The sequence below is a fragment of the Temnothorax curvispinosus genome, unplaced genomic scaffold (genome assembly GCF_003070985.1).
Source record: "Temnothorax curvispinosus isolate PA1 unplaced genomic scaffold, ASM307098v1 QBEX01014555.1, whole genome shotgun sequence".
Taxonomy (NCBI): Eukaryota; Metazoa; Arthropoda; class Insecta; order Hymenoptera; family Formicidae; genus Temnothorax; species Temnothorax curvispinosus.
In genome coordinates this window covers 132,338-151,742 of record NW_020224335.1, presented here as the reverse complement: position 1 = coordinate 151,742, position 19,405 = coordinate 132,338, and the positions used below count along the sequence as shown (strand labels likewise).

Genomic DNA, 19,405 nt, shown 5'->3' with positions numbered 1-19,405 from the left:
ACGCGTGACGCGCTCAGTGGAAACTCAGCCTTCTCCATTCTCTATTGCGGTCTCAATAGGCGATTTTTGGCGATCGTTTGGTATGGTTTGGTACATATACCAAAGTTGCTATCGGTAGTTGCTATTGGTTCTGGTGCAGTTTGGTACCCTTTGATTTCTTGTAGTCACGCCAAAAATCGCCAAATATGGCTGCTTCAATTAGGTGAGGGCATCACCAATCAGAAATCGCGATGCCGGAGTCGCTTCTCTATTTATAGGACTTTAGTATTCATATGTACAAGACGATATCAAATTCGTACGGTTGGTATCAAATACTTTTGCATTCTGGTGACACTGTAGCGCCGTAGCGGCAGCATTTATTTGTAATATTTGTCTATGTTCATTTCGACATAAAAAATGGCGGATTGCAAGGGTGCGTTTTGTGTCTTCTCTACATTCAGTTGCATCTGTGTGTAGAAGTGAAATAATATCCTTTAAGTGCTAAGAGTACTCCGTGTTGCGTGATGTGGCACGATGTGACACATACCGAAAATACGAGACGTTTTCCGACGAGATTTCCACTTGTCACGTTCATAAACCGACGAGCTAACCGTTTCGTGATAATGATTTTAATCTTTTGTTTCTACTTTATTTAGAGGGTGTAGAGGATATCGATCATCCGCCACTCGTCCTGAAAGTCGATCCGCCCGAAGAGTTGCTGGAGGACTCTACCGAGGATTCAACGACTAGCAATTTAGCCCCACCAACTGACCGGGACACTCACGTTTATGGTTATTCTGAAATATTAATGTAATTCGTATCACGGGGGAATGCATGCAACGATTAGAAATAATCACCTCTGTTACTATACAGTGAAATGTTTATTCATGAAGCAAATAAACTTATGGATTTTGCAGATGACACAAAAAGCCATACAGCGGAATCTAACAACCAAGAATCCACATTGGCAGCCGTTAAGACTCCCAATAAGAAACATAGTGAGTTTATACAATTTGTGTTAAGAAAACCGATGCGACATATTAATACATATCGCGCGTTTGCAGGTCCTGTGCTAGCTGTTTCAAAATTGGGAAATTCATTTGGTGTTAATGAATTTTCAAACCCTGTAGCTAGTAAATCAAAGTCGTCTATACTAAGGCCGTCACAATTAAGTGTGTTAACGAATAGTTCCACAGGGGCCACCGACAAAACTGTCTTGCAACCTGCGAAATTTCACAATCCGTTTGTGAAGGCTACTGATAATTCCATAGATGAGGATGAGCCTCTAATGAAGAGCAATAAGGCCGAAACGGACAAAGACTTTAAAAGCGAGGAGAAGCCTGTGGAGGACGTAAAGCTGAAATTTTTGCCTTTGGGTGCGAGTACCAAGGAGAATGAGAACAATGTAAATAATACTGTGGCATCCAGCGCATCTACCCCTAGCTTTGTGTTCGGTCAGAATTTGAAAGAACGCGTTACTGTTTCGAATGACACAGAGAGTTCGAATAATTCTGAGAAAGACGAGACAAAAAGCAAAGAGAGCAATGAAAATGGATCTTCTGAACTTCTGTTCTCGAATGCAGCTGCAAATTGCCGTACTACAGTGAGGCCAGGTTTAACATTAACTCAAGCAGCGCAGGTTTTGGAGGAAGCTAATCGCGCGAACAAGAGGAAATATAATCAAGTAACGTTATTAACTGGCGAAGAAGGAGAAACAAATATTCTTCAGATCAATTGCAAGTTATTTGCCTTCGACAAGGTGTGTAAACTTTAAGAATGATAAATTGTTTAATACTTAACACATTCACCGTTAATGATGGTCACTGGTGACTCTGACACCAAGTTTTTTTTGTTGATTTAACGTTTTGTTGATTATCAATGACTGTCATGGGGCGACTATTAAATAATTATATCATATTTTTGTGCAACTCATTGTCAGTATTATAAATTCAACACCATAAATCAAGTATTTTGTCGGTCTTCTTAATATAAAGTTATTTAATCCGGCGTGCATGGAAAGATAGCTATAATAAATAAATGCTTTTGGTGGCAAATGTGTTAAAGTAAAATTAGAAACAATGAATATGGAATTAGCATTATATGAATTAACTTATATTGATTTAGCATTGATTTCATAGTTTATTGTATGTTGTAGACTAGTAGCAGTTGGCAAGAAAGGGGGAGAGGTACGCTAAGACTCAATGATCGAGATGAAGAGTCTCGTTTAGTCGGCCGTACCGCCGGGACGCAACGGTTGATCCTGAATACGAAAGTATGGCCGGGTATGACCGCGGAACGTGCTGGACCTAAATCATTAAGACTAACCGCTATGGATGTACTAGACGGGGATATTCGAATTTTCATTGTGCAAGCGGCACCTAAGGAGGTCGATCAACTGCACGGTCTTTTATTACAGCGACTTAAACGCGCGCAGGAACGCCATCCTAAGAAATTAGCAACGGACCATTGACAGCCGTCGACAATTCCAGACGAGGCGTCAGCTTAATTTTGTGCAACATAGAAGTTATTAAGATACGAAAGGAGCTAAATCCTTCAGGAATATAAGACTCTTTAGTATGCGCAATAGAACGGCTATGATTTGTGCCTTCCTTCAGAAGTTGCAGCCCTCGGCAGTTTGTACCAGTATTTATCGAAAAAAAAAGGAGATTAAGTTGTAGCACTTGTACGAGTTTGACGCTCTTGTAAGCATTAGATTCTTCGAGAATACAAAATCCGTTTATAATTTTTTAAATCGATATATTCCGTTTTATTTGAAATTTAATGTGATTTTTAAATGAAAGAGCGTTATTTAAAAATAGAGATACTGCGTAATATTAATTGTCGTAACAAATCTTACCATAAATTACAAGTTAATTCTTAAAATAAATCGCAAAAACTTCAACATGTCTATATTTATATCCAACTATTCGCTATTGCATATTGCAATTGCATTTTTTTCATTTAGAAAGGGTTACATCAATCATTCATAGATCTAAATAAATAATTTGTATGTATAATTTATCATTGAAGAATATATGAGAGTGGCTGGGCAGGTACGAGTTATGGTATTTGTAGCATGTAATATTGCCGTTACTTGTACTCTTGATTTGTATTTAAAGGACGATTTGTGGGAATGTACGATACAACGGCATTATTATTAATATTATCTATAATTACTATAATTATAAGTATATATTGTTTTATTTTAGATGTAAATAAAAGCCTCAGTCTAGTGGTGGAAAAGCTCTAATTGCGCCTTTTGATTTTATTATCCGCGCTACGAGAACAGATTGATTCTTAAATTCGATCTTCGATTTCGGCAATGTTTATCCTACACGAGGCTCGTCTTCTTTGCTCGTTGAATGAACGAAACGGACGGGGCAAATAACTCGCTATTTTATATCATTATCTACACACAATAGAACGGTCAGATTTATTTAAGAAACTATAATCTAATCTATGATTAATAAATTCTGAATTTTTAATACGCAGCGTATAAAGAATGTATCAGTTGAAAATAGAAACAAAATTTTTGTATGGAAATTTTTTCTTTGGCACGTGTGTGTCCTTATATAAACTATCCATGTAAAAGCATGTAATTAATATACGTTCACATGGACTAATGATGACAAAGAATAAATGGAGTTTGAAATAAATCATAAACTGTTTGTGACCCCGCTTTTGGCCGTTCTTAAGGTATTAGTCCGGGAGGCAGCGACACTAGCTAATTTCATCCCAATTACAGCATGGCTAGTTTATATATTTTTTTACAGTATTTGTGCTAAAACATAACAAAATGGCCGTCAGTTGTTCCATCACGTGATCAGGATCCGACGAAATACGTAAAAACTAATGGTATACTTGTCTTATATCGGCAAAGCTGAAACTTTAAAATTTTAGTTTACTGCATAAAACGTAAGAAAAATGCAATCAGCCACCTTATCTCGTGTTCGGCATGCATCAGCTACACATGTAAACGTGTGTTAAAAAAATGTAATCTGTAGTCGACTTATACCGGTAAAGCTCTGAAAATTGTTTAAAATGATAGTTTAGTGCATAAAATGTAAGAAAAACGCAGTCAGCCAGTCGTCAGAGTGTTCAAACGCCTAACTGGCGCGTTTAAGGGGCTGTGCACAATGAAAGGAATAGGAAACAGGGAACAGAGTTTTTAATATTGACATATTCATTGTGTGCATACAGAAATAGAATAAAATTTCATCACTGTTCCTTAGCGTTATTCCTCTGTTCGTCTATTCTGTGTTAATAAATCTGCACATATATGTTAATGAATTTCATATATTAATACTGTTCCCTAAACCCTCTGTTTCCCGTTCTCTATTCCTTTCATTGTGCGCAGCCCTTAAATAAGGTGCAGCGCGGCGAGCATCTTTAAAAAAAAATTTCAGCTTTACCGGTATACTAGCTATTATAACTAATTATATTTTTTTAAACACATTTACATGCGTAGCTGACGCATGTCGAACACGAGATAAGGTGGCTAACTGCATTTTTCTTACGTTTTATGCAATACTAATATTTCAAAAAATTTCAGATAAGATATTTTTTACATATTTCAGACTTTCTCGTCGCGGATCCTGAACAGGCCGTGGTGCGACAGCTGACAATTATTTTTTTGTTTCTTTTAGCACAAATACGTATACTGTAAAAAAAAAGCCATGCCGAAATTGGCGTGAAATTATACAAGTGTGTCACTGCTTCCCGGACTATATGCGGGCTGGTATTTTCTCACTGCAACGCCATGTCTGAATCATGATTTAAAAAATGAAAGATTATGTGAATTTTAATCTCTTACACGACTTAATTTTAAACAAATTAAATTTTTCATATGCAGCTTTATACGCGATCAAAGATCCATAATTTTGATCGCATATGAAGCTAAGTCTAATCAACCGAATTTAAAAGAACTGCTTTCACCTGCTTTATTACCGAAAATTAGTGCCGTTGATTTCCTTACTGCTCAAATTTTTCTGTGTGCCCGGACCTTAAACGTTATCGTCAGGTAAATAATTAAATATTGTCGGCGCGGCGGCGAGACCGTTGGCGCGTTTGCACGCGGGCGCTCGACTTTGTTTTTCGTACGCCGCGCCGCGCCGCGCCGCGCGGCTCCCATCCCGCGGCTCGCGACGTCACACTATTATTCACATTCCGATGCTCGAGCCGGCATGCAGCCGAGCGAGCGGCTCCTAGAGCGAGCAGCTACAGCTACAGCTAAAAAAGATACAGTATTCTCTCTTAATCGTCGGATTATCCCGTGTGCGCGACTGACTGAGTACTGAGTTCCGTCATTCGCGCAGAGTCACGATCGAGCGCATGACACACGCCTCGCGCGGCTACAGGAATCGGAGTGAAGTGAATACGTCAAGATTACGGTACGCCGAATATAATAAGTTTCTTGTGTTTCACGGAATACGGGACTGTTATCGCACACAGGAGCGAGAAGGCGATCGGAGTGCTGGACTAACGTTTGGTCGAGAATCGTCGGACATCATATCGTGGGATTTAATGTGCATGAGTACGGAGTACGCGAATCTCGCGGTGATTTAGAATAACGACGCGTAGTTATGATATATGTGTGATATATGTGTCGAGCGTTTAACTGTGCATTCGCATCTCGCGGAATTTTACGCTGTATTTCGAGCTGTATCGCAAGTGTGTCTCGAGCGTATATTTTCGAACGGTTCGCTCGTTTCAATTTGGCCATTGACACGACTCGCGTTGTATCCGCGAGGCGTCCGCGTCGGTAAGAAGTTAGCCGCGCTCAGCGGGAAAAGCAGCTCGGTGAATATCGTCGGTTTTAAATAATAGAAGCGCGCCCCATAAAACGCAGATCGTTTCCTCTCCAGGAGTATCTGTACGAAAGTGTCGCGATCGTCGTATTACAGTTACTTCGTACTCGATCGCGAAATATTGGACAGCGGTTCCGTGAGTGTCCTGTGCAACAGAAGGAGGATGAGGCCTGACAACCCCGTTCTGAGAGGAGGAGAAGGAGGCCTGGCGGAGGCATCGGGCCCCGGCGGAGCAACCTTGGGGTAAGTATTTTATTTCTTATCTTAAAATTAATAGTTCTTTTCCATTTATTCGGGCCGATTTATCTCGGATAAGTAAGAAATAATTTGAGAAAGTAAAACCATCTAAAATATTATAAAAGTTTTATTCTCGTAAAGATTTTTCCCAGAAAATAAATAATTACATTAGTAAATCTAATTAAAAGACGACGTAGACGCAAAAAATGTAAAAATTATTTTTTGAAACATTGGTCATTTTGAGCGGCTCTTTAATTTGAATCTTTCGTTTTTGTGTTACAGAATCATCGGAGCTACGTGCCTGACTAACTCCGCCCGTTGCGCATCTGGTCGGTGAGTGATAATTAATTTTTTATAACGGGGTAACGAATGACGTGAGATCCAGTGAATACTTTGTCGCGGGACAGAATACATTTTTATATAGAAATATTTTAAAGTTGATAATTTTCATATTAATTTGCACATTTTTAATAACACTTTGCAATAAAATAACGAGATATTTATATGAATATACATGATATATGTGAAAATTTATAAAGCCAAATGTCATGCGCGAGAATACGATAAATTCATTAAATTGATTGTGATACATATTTTGTGAATATATTGCTTCGGAAATTATTGTCCCTTTTGGATCTCACGTCATTCATTCTGTATATCTCACTTGATATTTGAGGTGAGATCAAATAATGTTCGTGATTTATTTCGCGGTTTGGTTCGTGATTCGCGGTTCGCGATTCGGATTGTACTAAAAAATTTTTTTACATTCATTGATTTATTGATTTATTCATCGATTGATTTCTTAATTTCGGTTGTTTCGTATTTCTACATTATAGTATTCAAATTCAAATATTTGCGCTCGAGATTAAACGCGATGATTTTGATTAGAATGTGGTTAATATAAAATTCTTTACAGTCTTTGTATATAATTTTTTTATCGCGCTTTTATACATTTTTTGATTGGAAAAATTAATTACGCGCATATCGATGAGACATCAAATGCAAAATTAAGTTAAATTTTAATTTAATTAATATTTTATTGATAAACGTGATTATTTATCTTTTTTGATATAATTAACGCGCTTTTATTAACGATCGTAACGATTTCTAATCGACCGTAACGTTATAATCGTCGGCTTTTAATCAGCCGATATCGAAGGAGCTTGATTTCTTTTTGTTCTCTGGCTGATATACAACCAGAATGGATGGCTATGCAATAGGTAAGTCCAATCTGGCCAAAAACACTACAGGACTGCTTACGCATGACGTAAGATAAGGTCGCATTAAATTGCGAGCGCTCATATTTTTCAAATTATTGCCTATTTTTCATATTTTGCGCAATCGCGGTTATTCAGATATATAGTGCAATTATTTCAATATATCGATGCACATCAAAATGTTGAGCATAATCTTTTAAATAACTCAAAACTTCTTGATGGCTCACGCAACTGGGTTCTTGCTCTTCCATTGTAATATAATCCGGAAAATTCGCAATTTTTGCTGGTAAATTCGTTCTATAGAGAAAAATAAGAAACATTGTACTTGGTATAATATTCACAGAGTGATTCCTGTTCTTAAAATGTAAGGAAACTAAGGAACTAAATTTTAATAGTTATACGTTGTTAAGAGATATCAATTATATCTATGTGCTTCAATACCGAGTTATTTACCATTATTTTATAAATTCAGTTATAGAGCATGGTAATTTCAAAATTCTACGAATCTTTTACGTTGTAAGGATTCTAAATTTATTATTTTTTAAAATAGTCAAAGCATTGAATTAGTTATATCAGAATAAAATCTTATAAAATTTTACAATGTTAAATGTCTTTTGAGTACTCCGATAATATAGTTTTTTAATTGTAAATTAAACATAAATTTAATATGAACACACATATTTAATATAATAATATTTTAACAAATTGTTTTAATACATACGTTATAATAATAAATTTCTTGAAAAATGCGCAGAAATTTCCATTCCGGTTTCCATTTTAATCCAATATCGAAATAATATGACATCTGTGTATGCACCAGGCGAATACTCTTTAGCACAATTATCTCCCCATGAAGTTATACCGAGGAGAATATTATTACGCTCTATTGGTCCACCAGAATCACCCTATACCACATGAATAATGATATATGCTAGTAACTGTAAATAATAATTAATAATAATTGTTTTATTATGTTTTACATCTTACTTGACAAGCGTCTACGCCTCCCTCTTTAAATCCGTAACATGCCATCCGAGGTGTCACTGAATAATTTCTGCTTATATAATATTTCTGGCATAGTTCGTGATCTACACTCGGTATTGTTGCGCATTTCAGATTTGCCGACAGAGTTCCATCAACAGTATTATTGAATTTCTATATATTTTATAAAAGTTTAAAGTTTTAAAGACACATAGACATTAAGCAAATTTTTTTAAAAATTACTTAAATGCCAACATCATTTTATATCAGAATACTTCATTATTGCTTCCTCATAGAGGAAGCTTTGTTTTCGTGAATTTCGTATATGAACATTTGATTGCGTATAAAGTTGGGTCTAATCAACCAAATTTAAATGATTTATATATGAAATAGGGGTAGAAGAAACCAACGAAGAGATTGGTTTTTGAGTTTTTTCTGCCAATATGTTCAGATCGTTGTAAAACGTTGAAATATCGCCTTAAAAAAATGTCTGTGTGCATGTGTGTGTATGTCAGATTTAATGTCCGTGGTTGCTCTAACTTCCGCAAATATTGAGATATCGGGCTGTTTCTAATTTTATTACATATCTCAGTCTTTTTTATCCCTATTTCATATATAATTTTTTAAGATTTGGTTGATTAGATCCAGCTTTATACCCGATCAAAGATCCATAACTTTGATCGCATATAAAGCTAAGTCTAATCAACCGAATTTAAAAGAATTATATATGAAATAGGGGTAGAAAAGACTGAAAAATATAATAAAATTAGAAGTAAATAGATATCTCCAAATTTGCGGAAGTTAATATGTTCAGAGTGTTCTAAAATGTCGAAGTATTTCATTAAAATCGCATGTCCGTACGTATATATGTGTATTTGCAGATTTGATGTCCGTGTTTACTCTGACTTCCGCAAATTTGAAGATATCGATCTATTTCTAATTTTATTATATTTCTCAGTCTTTCTACCCCTATTTCATATATAATTTTTTAAGATTTGGTTGATTAGACCCAGCTTTATACGCGATCAAAGATCCATAATTTTGATCGCATATAAAGCTAAGTTGCAGTTTGGTGTTAAGCTCATTAGTGACATCGTTGTACACGAGTGAACAGTAGTTCAACAGAGGCCAAATCAAAGCGGTCACCAGTTTTACACAAAGCTGAAGTGATAGGGAGTTTTTGTGAAATTTTAGCTTGTGCAGCGTAAAGTGTACCTTCTTAGAGATATGAGAGACGTGGCTGTCCCAAGATAGGTCGGAGCTCATGATGAGCTCATGAGAGAGAGAAAGAGAGAGAGAGAGAGAGAAAGAGAGAGAGTGCTGAGTTTTTCTGAAAAATGTTCCAATTTGTATAAAAAAATCTGAGAAAATCTTAAAATTCTGAGAGAAGCTCCAAATTTTCATAGAAATTCTGATTAATAATATGGAAAATTCTGAGATATTTTTCTACCATCAGGAATGACTTTCGAGTTGAGACGGATGAACACGCGATATATCGCTCGCGTATATTTTACGAAACGAAGCATCGCTATCGAGACACGCGTTATTGCCGCTTACGCATCTCGATTCTATTTTCCAGCCTGGAAAATACACTCGAGTGGCATGGCCAAGTCTCGCGATATTTAGCGCAACTGGCGCAACACGATCGTGCCGCGCCATGCCGGACACGGCGTTCAACAGGCCGATATTTATAGACGGGCGGGATTCATTGGCGGAGTTTCTTACGAATATGCAAAAGCTTTCAGGCATCAATAACCAGTTTTCTACTCAGATTTTAGCGTCCGCCCGATGACCGTCGGAATCACGGATTTGACGAACGGTCGTAATGATGGCGCGATAATGCGATACCGCGGCGAGGATGACGACGATGAAGACGAAGACGAGGATAACGGTATTCTCGGGCACGGCGTGCAGCGAGCGTCGCGTCGGCTGGTTCCGCCGAGGAAAATCACGGGAATTCTAATGTAAGACCCGAGACCAGCTGTACCGCACGCCGGCCGAGTCTCGCCCGAGTCATCGGAACGGCGGATTCTCCGCCGTCAGTTCTCGGTCGTAATAACGCGTTCTTCTCGCGCTCGCCCGGTGCCCGCGTGTCGCGTCGCGTCGTGTTCTCGGTATCCGTTGCTGTGCGCCACGTTGCGTTGCGTCGTCACGGCGGTGGACCGAGTCGGGAATTCCGACCGCGATGTCGCCGACCGCAACGGCGTGATCCATTATCCTCCGCTTGTTCCCGGAGCCCGGAGCTGAGCTGGGAAAAGGGAATAATATATATACCTTCGTCGCGAGTGGCGGAGTGATAGTAACTCGAAATCGGAGATACACACACACACACACACACTGTTCGATCCATATAGGTAGTTTCACGCACGAGAAGTTTGTGATGTAGAATGTTTTCTCGCCAGAAATGTGATTCCCGTTGGTAGTCGAGGTAATGTAAAGGAGGACTCGCTCCGGAGAATGAATCGTCCGATTGCCGTGAATCATTTTTGACACAACGCGCATATTTTTGCGTTCCTCGAATTTCCACGCATTCAGGCTATCGCTGCGCCATTATTTCTCCTAATCACCTCGCGAACGTGATTTTTAAAGGGTATATCACTCAAAAGTATTTGAAAAGTAGATCATTTTTAGAATTTTTTTTGTTCATAAGCAAGAAAATCTAAAAACTCGTAGTTTTGCGTATGTATTTTATTATTTTATTATTATTTCTACCGCGTTTTGTATAAATCCAGACAGCACGCATGTCCAAAATCGGGATATAAAAAAACATCTTAAAGACATGTTTAGGACATTTTTAGGACATCTTTAAGACGTCTTATGTCTCAATTTTAGACATGGTGCTGTCTGGGAAAATAACTAATATTTATAGGAAAGTCCTAATTAGGCAAATAAAAAAGTTAAAGTTTATTTTAATGAGTGGACTTGTCTCTATAGCTCTCGATCATCACAAAGAGCAAAACAAGAAAAAATGGCGGCATTAAAGAAGAAATTTAACTTTTTATCATGCACATATTTTTTTACATTAAATTGTAATAAAAAATAAAAATAATAATGATAGTTTTGTCATTTTGGTAGGAGCAATAAAGAGATACATATACATGGAATATGTGTATAAAATTTCAAGTTAATTGATTAATTAGTTTTTGAAATATCGCGCAGCAACCATCGAAGACAAATATTTCGAAACATTGCATCTTATTAAATATTATAAGTTATTTGTATATGAAACGCGGCTGAAATAATAATAAAATACTAATAAAAAATAAATTACTAATAAATACAAATACAAAATTATAAATTTCTAGGTTTTTTTCGTTTAAGAGAAAAAAAATCCTCAAAATTGCCTATTTTTTAGGTACTTTTGAGCGAATACTCCTTTAACGAGTATATGAAAATCGCCGAATTATAATATACATTTCTTTTTTTCTTTCTTATAAAATATGCAGATCAGTAGAATACAATTCTTTTTTTGCATTTGTCCAATGTTCTGCATTTGGCGGTTACGCGGAGCATAATTTTTTACTTTTATACGAAAAGAGAAAGATTTGAACGTCGGAAGTGTAACATCACAACGCTACAAATATATCGTGAACGATTAGCGTGCGTCAAATGCCAATGGATTAAGTAATCCTCAAAGAATGCGGATTAATGCCGAGTAAGCCTTTCAATTCTCAGGACGACTTCGACCCAAACTCTGATTAACTTAATCAGTGAATTCAATCGGTGAATTACTTAAATAATTCATTGTCTCGAATTTAATCTTTTTTTTCTATACGTCAACAACCAAACTTAATAATCTCATTTATGTTGACAAAATAACGGTATTACTCGATAAGTTAATTGTGTCAAGTTGAGTCAAAGTTTGATCGAAGTTACTCTTAGGAAACAGCATGCGAGAAGCGTTCTTGTTGTCAATGAGAGGACGGGTCTCTCGCGATTTATAATTTTCCCAAAAATATAACATCGCGCGCATGGTCGCTTCCCACCACCGAGCGTAGGTAGAAGGAGACGAAACGAATTGATATTTCGAAGCGTATTTCGCGCGTTCAGGTGACACGCGTGTCACCTGCGTTTTGTTGCTGACATTGTGCCGGATTTGAACTAGCGCGAAGCAATTATTCCCAGGATACGAGAATGAATAATCGGTGGTACGTCGGTTGGTGAATTGCGAAACGATTGGATATATTTATAGATCCGAGTCTCGCGTGCGAATTTTTTCGCATTGACTCGCGTTCACTTTGACGATCGCTCGATATTTATCAAATATGACTTCGTATATTACACAGCCAATAATACATCAAATACAGTTTATAATCGCAAATAATATCTTCAAAGAAATAGTAATTAATAAGATTTCAAATAAATTCTTCTGATTAAAAAGGTACATTAATAATAACTTATGTTGTAAATTGTTATTTGGGTTTATATTTTATAAATTCATGTGTGAAAAATTTATTATTATTCACAATTTATAGTTCGTAAATAAGCCTAGATTTTTAATAAAAACTTATGGTCGATTAAAGATGTATTGGAGGTACAATCCCTGCTAAAAGTTAGCTTTTAATAAAATTTACTAAAATGAAGACTTTGCATACATGTCGAACAACTCAAAATATTTTATATATTAGAAAGGATTACCGTTAACAGTTTGAGTATGGTTTTTTGTCATTTAAATAATTAGTATTGTTTAAACAATCAAAAAATAAAAAAATTTTAGCAAAAAATTTTTAAACTTAAAATACAATATCAATGATGTATGCTTTACATATAGAAAAGTTTTAGAAATATCTGAACTTTTTTATTTATATTTACAGCAAAAATGTCGATTCTTCATAAGGGGGATCATGTTAATTTTATCAACTTTAAACTTAAGTAACTCTTAAATCGTTTAGCAAATTACTTTAAAATTTTACAGAGTATTTTTAATTTAATTTAAAAGAAACATCTCAAAATTTTAGCCATTTCTGAATATATTTGAAATATCTTAACACATCCTCACTCAGCAAGTTTAGTGGATATGTTTCAACTTTTTTGCAGCATATCAGGAAGACTAAAAGAATCTCACAAATTTTTATCGACTTCTTACTATTTTGAAGATAGGTCCGATACATCCTTAATTTTCGATTAATAGCTCGAATTATCGCTGGTTCGTTAAAGAAAGTTTTAACTGTAATTTATGAAGGTTTTTCTCAAATTTTGATATCGTTTGCTTCATGTGATTTCATGTAGGGTAAATCGAGGGAATATACCAGTGTAGAGAATATGCCACTCGTTATGTTTAACAAAGCAACGGTTAAAAACGCTCTTGTAAATACCATGAAATTGTTCATAGTTCTATATCTGATGTTTTGCACAAGTTTTGTTTATTTCCTGGCAGTATTATAGTTTTTATTTTAATAATATTATTGAAATTCAAAGAAAGTAATAAAAACACATTTTTTACACGTTTTAAAACACATGTTTTAAACAATAATGTCTCGAATGTATTCGAGGAAGACTAAAAAGAAAAAAAATGTAGTTGAAAAAGGTGTAGCTGACAGTTATAAAATTTACAAAGTTTTAAGATTTCAAGGTTTATAAGATTTTAAAATTTGTATTGTTTTAAAGTTTTTAAGATTTATTTTTTATTTTAATTTTAATTGTTGCAATCCAATATTACAATAATTTTAATATTACAATTTAATTTTAAAATTTTATTTTTTATGTTAAAAACTGTTTGACTGTACTGACTTATTTTAAAGACTAAGATTTGTAGGTACTGCTTTTATGACTAAAGTAACTTTTGAAGTTAAATTACTACATATTTGTAACGTATATAGTATATTATTTTATACTGTGTGGCATATTACCTATATGGTTGGGTAATATGCCATTTTGCAACACTTTTGTATTTCTTTCTTTTTAATAGTAAGCAATCAAAATATTTTATTAAAATCATGTACAACATAAACATATGACAGATAAAAGAAGAAAAAAGGAGTATGCAAAGATACTTCAAAGAAAAAGAAAAATAAAAAAAAAAATCAAATTTCTGTTAAGTGTGGCATATTCCCCCGAGTTACCCTATAATTGTTTTTAAATTAATTTTCAATTGCAGTTTACAAATTCTATTATGGACGATTTTTATTACGATGTCATTATCATATCATACTTTTTATTGTTATATATTGAAGATGTGTATATGATGAAAGAAGAAGAGGCTGATAAGAAATAGAATAAGAATATGTTATATCCGACATGGACCGCAGATTGAAAGTCAAGCGTACAGAGAGCATGCATGGGACCCCGGAAGATTATGCGCGAATACAAATTATGAATTATAAATAGTGAATTTAAACGTGATGATAGTATTATTATCGATGCGAAGGATAATAAGATAAAGTTAAATCGTTGGATGGTCGGTGAAGTGTTGGAAAATGATGTTCACTGGTGGCTCGCATGCGAAGAGGAGAAACGCCGGTGGTGGTAGTGGATCGAGCATTTCCGGGAGAAAATCCTCCGTGGATCATCGAAATCCACCGGCGCGCAGCGTCGGAGCCGAAGGATACACGTACAGGTGAGCTATTCGGTGGGTAAAGGTTTACGTTAAATACTGTGCACGATACTATGAAAAAAGAAAAACAAGAAGGATAAAAAGTAGCAATGAGATTAAGGGGGGATATACCTTTGTGAGGGCAAAATCAAAAGTCATTTTTGACAATTTATTTAAGAAAGACAAAGCGATATTTTTAAATTCGGTTGTACTAACTAACTACAAGTCTTGAGGTAAAAGAAAAAATTTTCTTTAATTATTTTGAAATAAAACGGCGGCGCAGTGGCTGATAAAAGAAAACTCCTTTTTTTTCACGGGCGTACTCGTACAGGTCACAATTTTCAACCTAAGACAAAAAATAAAAAAGATTTAGAAATTAGATATAAAAAACTAGAAAAGTACGTAGGATTTTTTCGATAAGTTAAAATTTAACGATTTTATAATCGAAAATCGACCGATCGAAAATACATGTTTTCTCCATATTGACGCTATTTTTTTAAAAATCAATATTTTTGGAAAATCCTACGTACTTTTCTAGTTTTTTATATCTAATTTCTAAATCTTTTTAATTTTTTCTCTTAGGTTGAAAATGTATTATTTTTAAAACAACGTATACGCGTTAATGCAGCATATGGATATAGTTGCAATTGTACTACCTGTTACACTAATGCAATTATCACAAATATTATATTTCTTTTTTTATTTTATACATTACGTACCCTCCTAAGTAATATAAACAGTTTAGACTTATATTATTCAAAATTATATTTTGGTTATCACAAATATCACTTATATTTTTGTTTGTACTATATTATTATTATTTAACAAATTCTCTTTAGTTTTGTCTTTTTTTAATTGTCGACTTTTTGCAACAACAATATCCAAAAATTCTGAAAAAAATTTTCTATTATCAAGGTCATAACTACTATTTTCGGGATTTTTTATATATTGTAAAATTGTTATTAATTTTAAATCATTTTTAAATTGTATAGCATTTGGAATTACGTGCTTTATTCGGATAATTGAAAATAAATTTTCGAGGCAATCCTGCATAAATCTTCCTAATAAAACAAATTTGAAAGCTTCTTTTTCTAATAATTAGGTACTTAATTCTATAGCAGATTTTGTGGAAATAATTATTCCTTTTTGAAAAGGTTTCTATGCCTCTGATTTGCCAACTTTTATTTTTGAAATTACAAAGATTACGTCATGTAAAAAGTTTATTGTTTCTTCAAATTTAGTCATATTTAATTTACCTAAAGCTAATCTCGGAGTTCTTGATGACATTATCTTAAACCATTTTGATATGAAACCAATGAACCGTGCAGTTGTAATAAAACTGATATTTCCGTTATTATTCCCAATAAATGTTAATGCTGAAGCAACAAAATGATTCAATACTTGCCTCGCGTTATTAACTTTCATTTTTTGAAAATGATTTTTTGTATCTAGCAATTGTAATTTTAATTTTGACGTTAGACTTATACTACGTTTACGCGAGCGTTACTTCTGTAGTAACTTACGGTAATTCCTTCGCGTGAACAGGATTTTGTAGTAACTTACGATAATTTACTCTGTGTAAACGTTTTTTAAAAAGGGTATTTTTCGACGATTTAGAACATTCTAAACACATTTTGGCAGCGACAACTACAGAAAATTTTTTTCAAGGAAACAAAGTTTCCTCTATGAGGAAGCAAAATAATTAATACAAATAGAACTTTGAAATAATTTTGCCCAAAATACAACAGTGTTAAGTTATTATATATTTATGTATAATTTTATAATATATATTTATCTTAAATATGAAGTTGTTGTAAACTTGTTTACATTACACTTTTTTTATTTTATAATATAGGTATGTATATCTACATATGCTCCCGAGAGAGAGAGATGTTTAGCTATCAGAAATAAAAACATTTTATATGTAAAGCCCCTTGCACAATAGGCGATAGCGATAGCGATAGCGACAGCGACAAAGTTGTATGACAGCACAATAGTGCAAGGAGCTTAACATTACCAGATGATTACAACCTTGTATTATTTTAATACATTACATCGCAATATTGCTGTAATGTTTTGTTGCAATCTTTCAATGAAATTATTCTGCAATATGTCTGCAATCTTTTTGTGCTGTATCTGTATAGGATTGAACAACACACACTGCAGTGACATAAATATAAAAAATAATTTATTTAAATCAATTAACTTGATGTAGCTTTGAACAATATATCTTATGTATTGTTAAAAGCAGTTCTTTATTACACGAAACGTGCATGTAGTACGAGAAATGTCCTGACGATCGAATGGTTTTAGGACAAGAGTGCCGTCGCTGAATCCCACGGAATTACCGCCAACGACTTCGACACAGGGTAAAACGTACATTTATAGAACCAGAGTCCCACGGAGAGATCTTACAGAGCCGACGATGTCGATGTCTTCGCCGTCGCGGGAGAACAACGTTGGGCGCGCGATAACAAGAAGAAGGGGTGCTGTTAAACATAACAAAGTGCACATCGTGCGGGGCCATAAACTTGTGGCCAAGTTTTTTCGGCAACCGACATTCTGCGCGTTTTGTAAAGACTTTTTATGGTAATACTTTAGATAAATCTTTGCGTTCTCTCTTTTCATTAATATTTCGACTTTTATCCCATAGTTTTAGAATTTCTACAATTTTAATCAGATATGTATTTTTCATCGACGAGTAAACGTTCCTTAATCATTTATTTTTTATTCTAGGGGCTTTGGAAAACAGGGATATCAATGCCAAGGTAAAGCATTTAGTTTTTACATTTTTTCTCTTTATATTTATTACTCTTTTGCATGTTACCGCAAAGTTTACTAATTTAACAAGATTTGTAAGAGGTTCTTTTTCCGTTATAGCATGTCAAACGGCAGTGCACAAGAAATGCCACGACAAATTGTTAACTAAATGCCCCGAGAGTGGAAGAGAATCAGAAAATACAATAGTAAGTATCGGTGTTTACGATTAGAAGTTAAAAGTAAATTAAGCTTATAATAAAAATTGAACTTATAAATTTTCATTGATATTATTTTAATTCACACTCTATAAGTGTACCATATGAATATTTAAGTGATGTAACTATTACTGGGCAATTCGATATGATAACGGCGATTTTGCCCATTTGTTTTGTTATCTGAATTATTAAATATTTATTTCGTTACAGTATTTGAGAGAACGTTTCAAGATAGACGTTCCCCACAGATTTCGCACTTACACGTTCATGTCACCGACCTTCTGTGATCATTGCGGCTCGATGCTGTACGGATTGTTCCGACAAGGTTTAAGATGCGACGGTAAGAATGTCGTTCGGGACAGATTTTAACAACCTAAATGGCACAATTAAAAAAGACTTTTATGTAACTTGATAGCTTTAAGTTATTCTATTTGTGTACCGGTTACAACTGATTCAACATGTGATATACGCGAGCATAACGTTTAATTAGAATTTAACATACATACGTGAAAGTAATAAAATTGCATGACACACATTATTACACTTTGCTTACGTATATTCTCTCTCTATCTGCTTTATCCTTGCACACGTATGTATTCCGCGCATTTTACGTTTTTTTTTTTACATAAATCTCACAGTATCTTTAAATCTTACAGTAAGCTTTAAATACTACTTACATCTTGAACTGCAAGCAAGGACTATTATTAATTTGTTTTACTGAACATGTATTCGCATTACTAATTATATCTTGAACTGCAAGCAAGAACTATTTTCTTAATTGTTCTACTGTATATAATATATCAATCAGATACTATATTGAAGTTGTAAATTACATAATATGATCTAATTGAAGTAAGAAGCGAAATATATATAAATTATTGTTTCAGTTATCATTTCCTTACTTATTGACATCGTGATATTTATTAGAATTATATAAGTATAATAGTATTAATTAGAAACAAACAGAAGATGAGCGACGATTCTCCTTCTCAGATTCTTTTTTACTACACAAATTGTATTACTAAAAAGTAATTAACATACATCGGAAAAATCTTTATTACGCGATAGTGCCTGTCACATGTGTATATAGATACGATAGATTTTTCAGAAAAATAGTGCTTGTCATTATTTTTCTGAAAAAATATTTTCTGAAAAAATTATTTAAATAATATGTTAGAAACTTGATGTGTGCATGTTGATGAAAGTTAAGAAACAAAGAAAATTATTTGTGAATTGTTTAATATATTTTATATATTTTATAATAAATATTCATATTCATATATAAAGGGTGAGACAATAACTATTACCACCTTAAATATATTCGAATCTATAAGGCCCAGAGAAAAATTAGTGTAACCAAAATTGTACGGTATGAAGGGGGCTATCATATAGCGATAATAATTTTTGTCCAGGTGGAGGCGCTTCGAAGATATCAAGGTCATCTTTATTTTTTTTAAATTGATTCGATACATTTTTTCTCCATAATATGATAGAGGAGCTGAAAACAAGTTTAGAACTCATGACACAAGATCATTGAACAAGGTTTAAAGTAAAGAAAAAAAACGATTAAAAAATACATTTTTGTATTGAATAAAAACGTTTAAAGAAGATGTTCGAAGTGATGACCATCATTATCGATGCAACACTGGATTCTTTCGATCACTAATTGGCTTGCTC

The 19,405-nt window shown here is 34.2% G+C and overlaps 3 protein-coding genes across 3 annotated transcripts in view; 2 read left to right on the top strand and 1 right to left on the bottom strand.

Moving 5' to 3' along the window:
* Positions 1-327: 327 nt before the first annotated feature.
* LOC112464755 (ran-binding protein 3) lies at positions 328-3,635 on the top strand. The gene is made up of 5 exons (XM_025031924.1): positions 328-412; positions 636-770; positions 897-977; positions 1,044-1,738; positions 2,135-3,635. The coding sequence occupies exons 1-5, from the start codon at positions 397-399 to the stop codon at positions 2,447-2,449; spliced, it is 1,242 nt and encodes a 413-aa protein (XP_024887692.1). The 5' UTR covers positions 328-396; the 3' UTR covers positions 2,450-3,635.
* A 3,409-nt stretch (positions 3,636-7,044) lies between these two features.
* Positions 7,045-9,559, bottom strand: LOC112464764 (trypsin 5G1-like). Its single transcript, XM_025031947.1, has 4 exons — positions 9,437-9,559; positions 8,228-8,395; positions 7,962-8,145; positions 7,045-7,537 (listed from the first exon to the last, which is right to left on the bottom strand). Exons 1-3 carry the CDS (start codon positions 9,485-9,487, stop codon positions 7,963-7,965), a joined length of 402 nt encoding a protein of 133 aa, XP_024887715.1. The 5' UTR covers positions 9,488-9,559; the 3' UTR covers positions 7,045-7,537; position 7,962.
* Positions 9,560-11,622: 2,063 nt separating this feature from the next.
* Positions 11,623-19,405, top strand: part of LOC112464763 — a 26,277-nt gene continuing 18,494 nt past the window's right edge. Inside the window, exons 1-6 of the mRNA XM_025031946.1 lie at positions 11,623-12,602; positions 14,395-14,777; positions 17,067-17,342; positions 17,490-17,521; positions 17,634-17,719; positions 17,939-18,068. Of these exons, the coding sequence (XP_024887714.1) occupies positions 14,638-14,777; positions 17,067-17,342; positions 17,490-17,521; positions 17,634-17,719; positions 17,939-18,068 (664 nt within the window). The 5' untranslated portion in view covers positions 11,623-12,602; positions 14,395-14,637. The remainder of the gene's footprint in view (positions 12,603-14,394; positions 14,778-17,066; positions 17,343-17,489; positions 17,522-17,633; positions 17,720-17,938; positions 18,069-19,405) is intronic.

Excerpts from the sequence above, each read along its gene's own strand:
- LOC112464764 (XM_025031947.1), bottom strand. The coding sequence starts at position 9,487 with ATGAGCTCCGACCTATCTTGGGACAGCCACGTCTCTCATATCTCTAAG. Across the intron at positions 8,396-9,436 it reads TCTCTCATATCTCTAAGAAG|AAATTCAATAATACTGTTGA; the intron begins GTACACTTTACG and ends TAAAATATATAG. Across the intron at positions 8,146-8,227 it reads GAGGCGTAGACGCTTGTCAA|GGTGATTCTGGTGGACCAAT; the intron begins GTAAGATGTAAA and ends CATGTGGTATAG.
- LOC112464755 (XM_025031924.1), top strand. Across the intron at positions 978-1,043 it reads GACTCCCAATAAGAAACATA|GTCCTGTGCTAGCTGTTTCA; the intron begins GTGAGTTTATAC and ends GCGCGTTTGCAG. Across the intron at positions 1,739-2,134 it reads AGTTATTTGCCTTCGACAAG|ACTAGTAGCAGTTGGCAAGA; the intron begins GTGTGTAAACTT and ends TGTATGTTGTAG.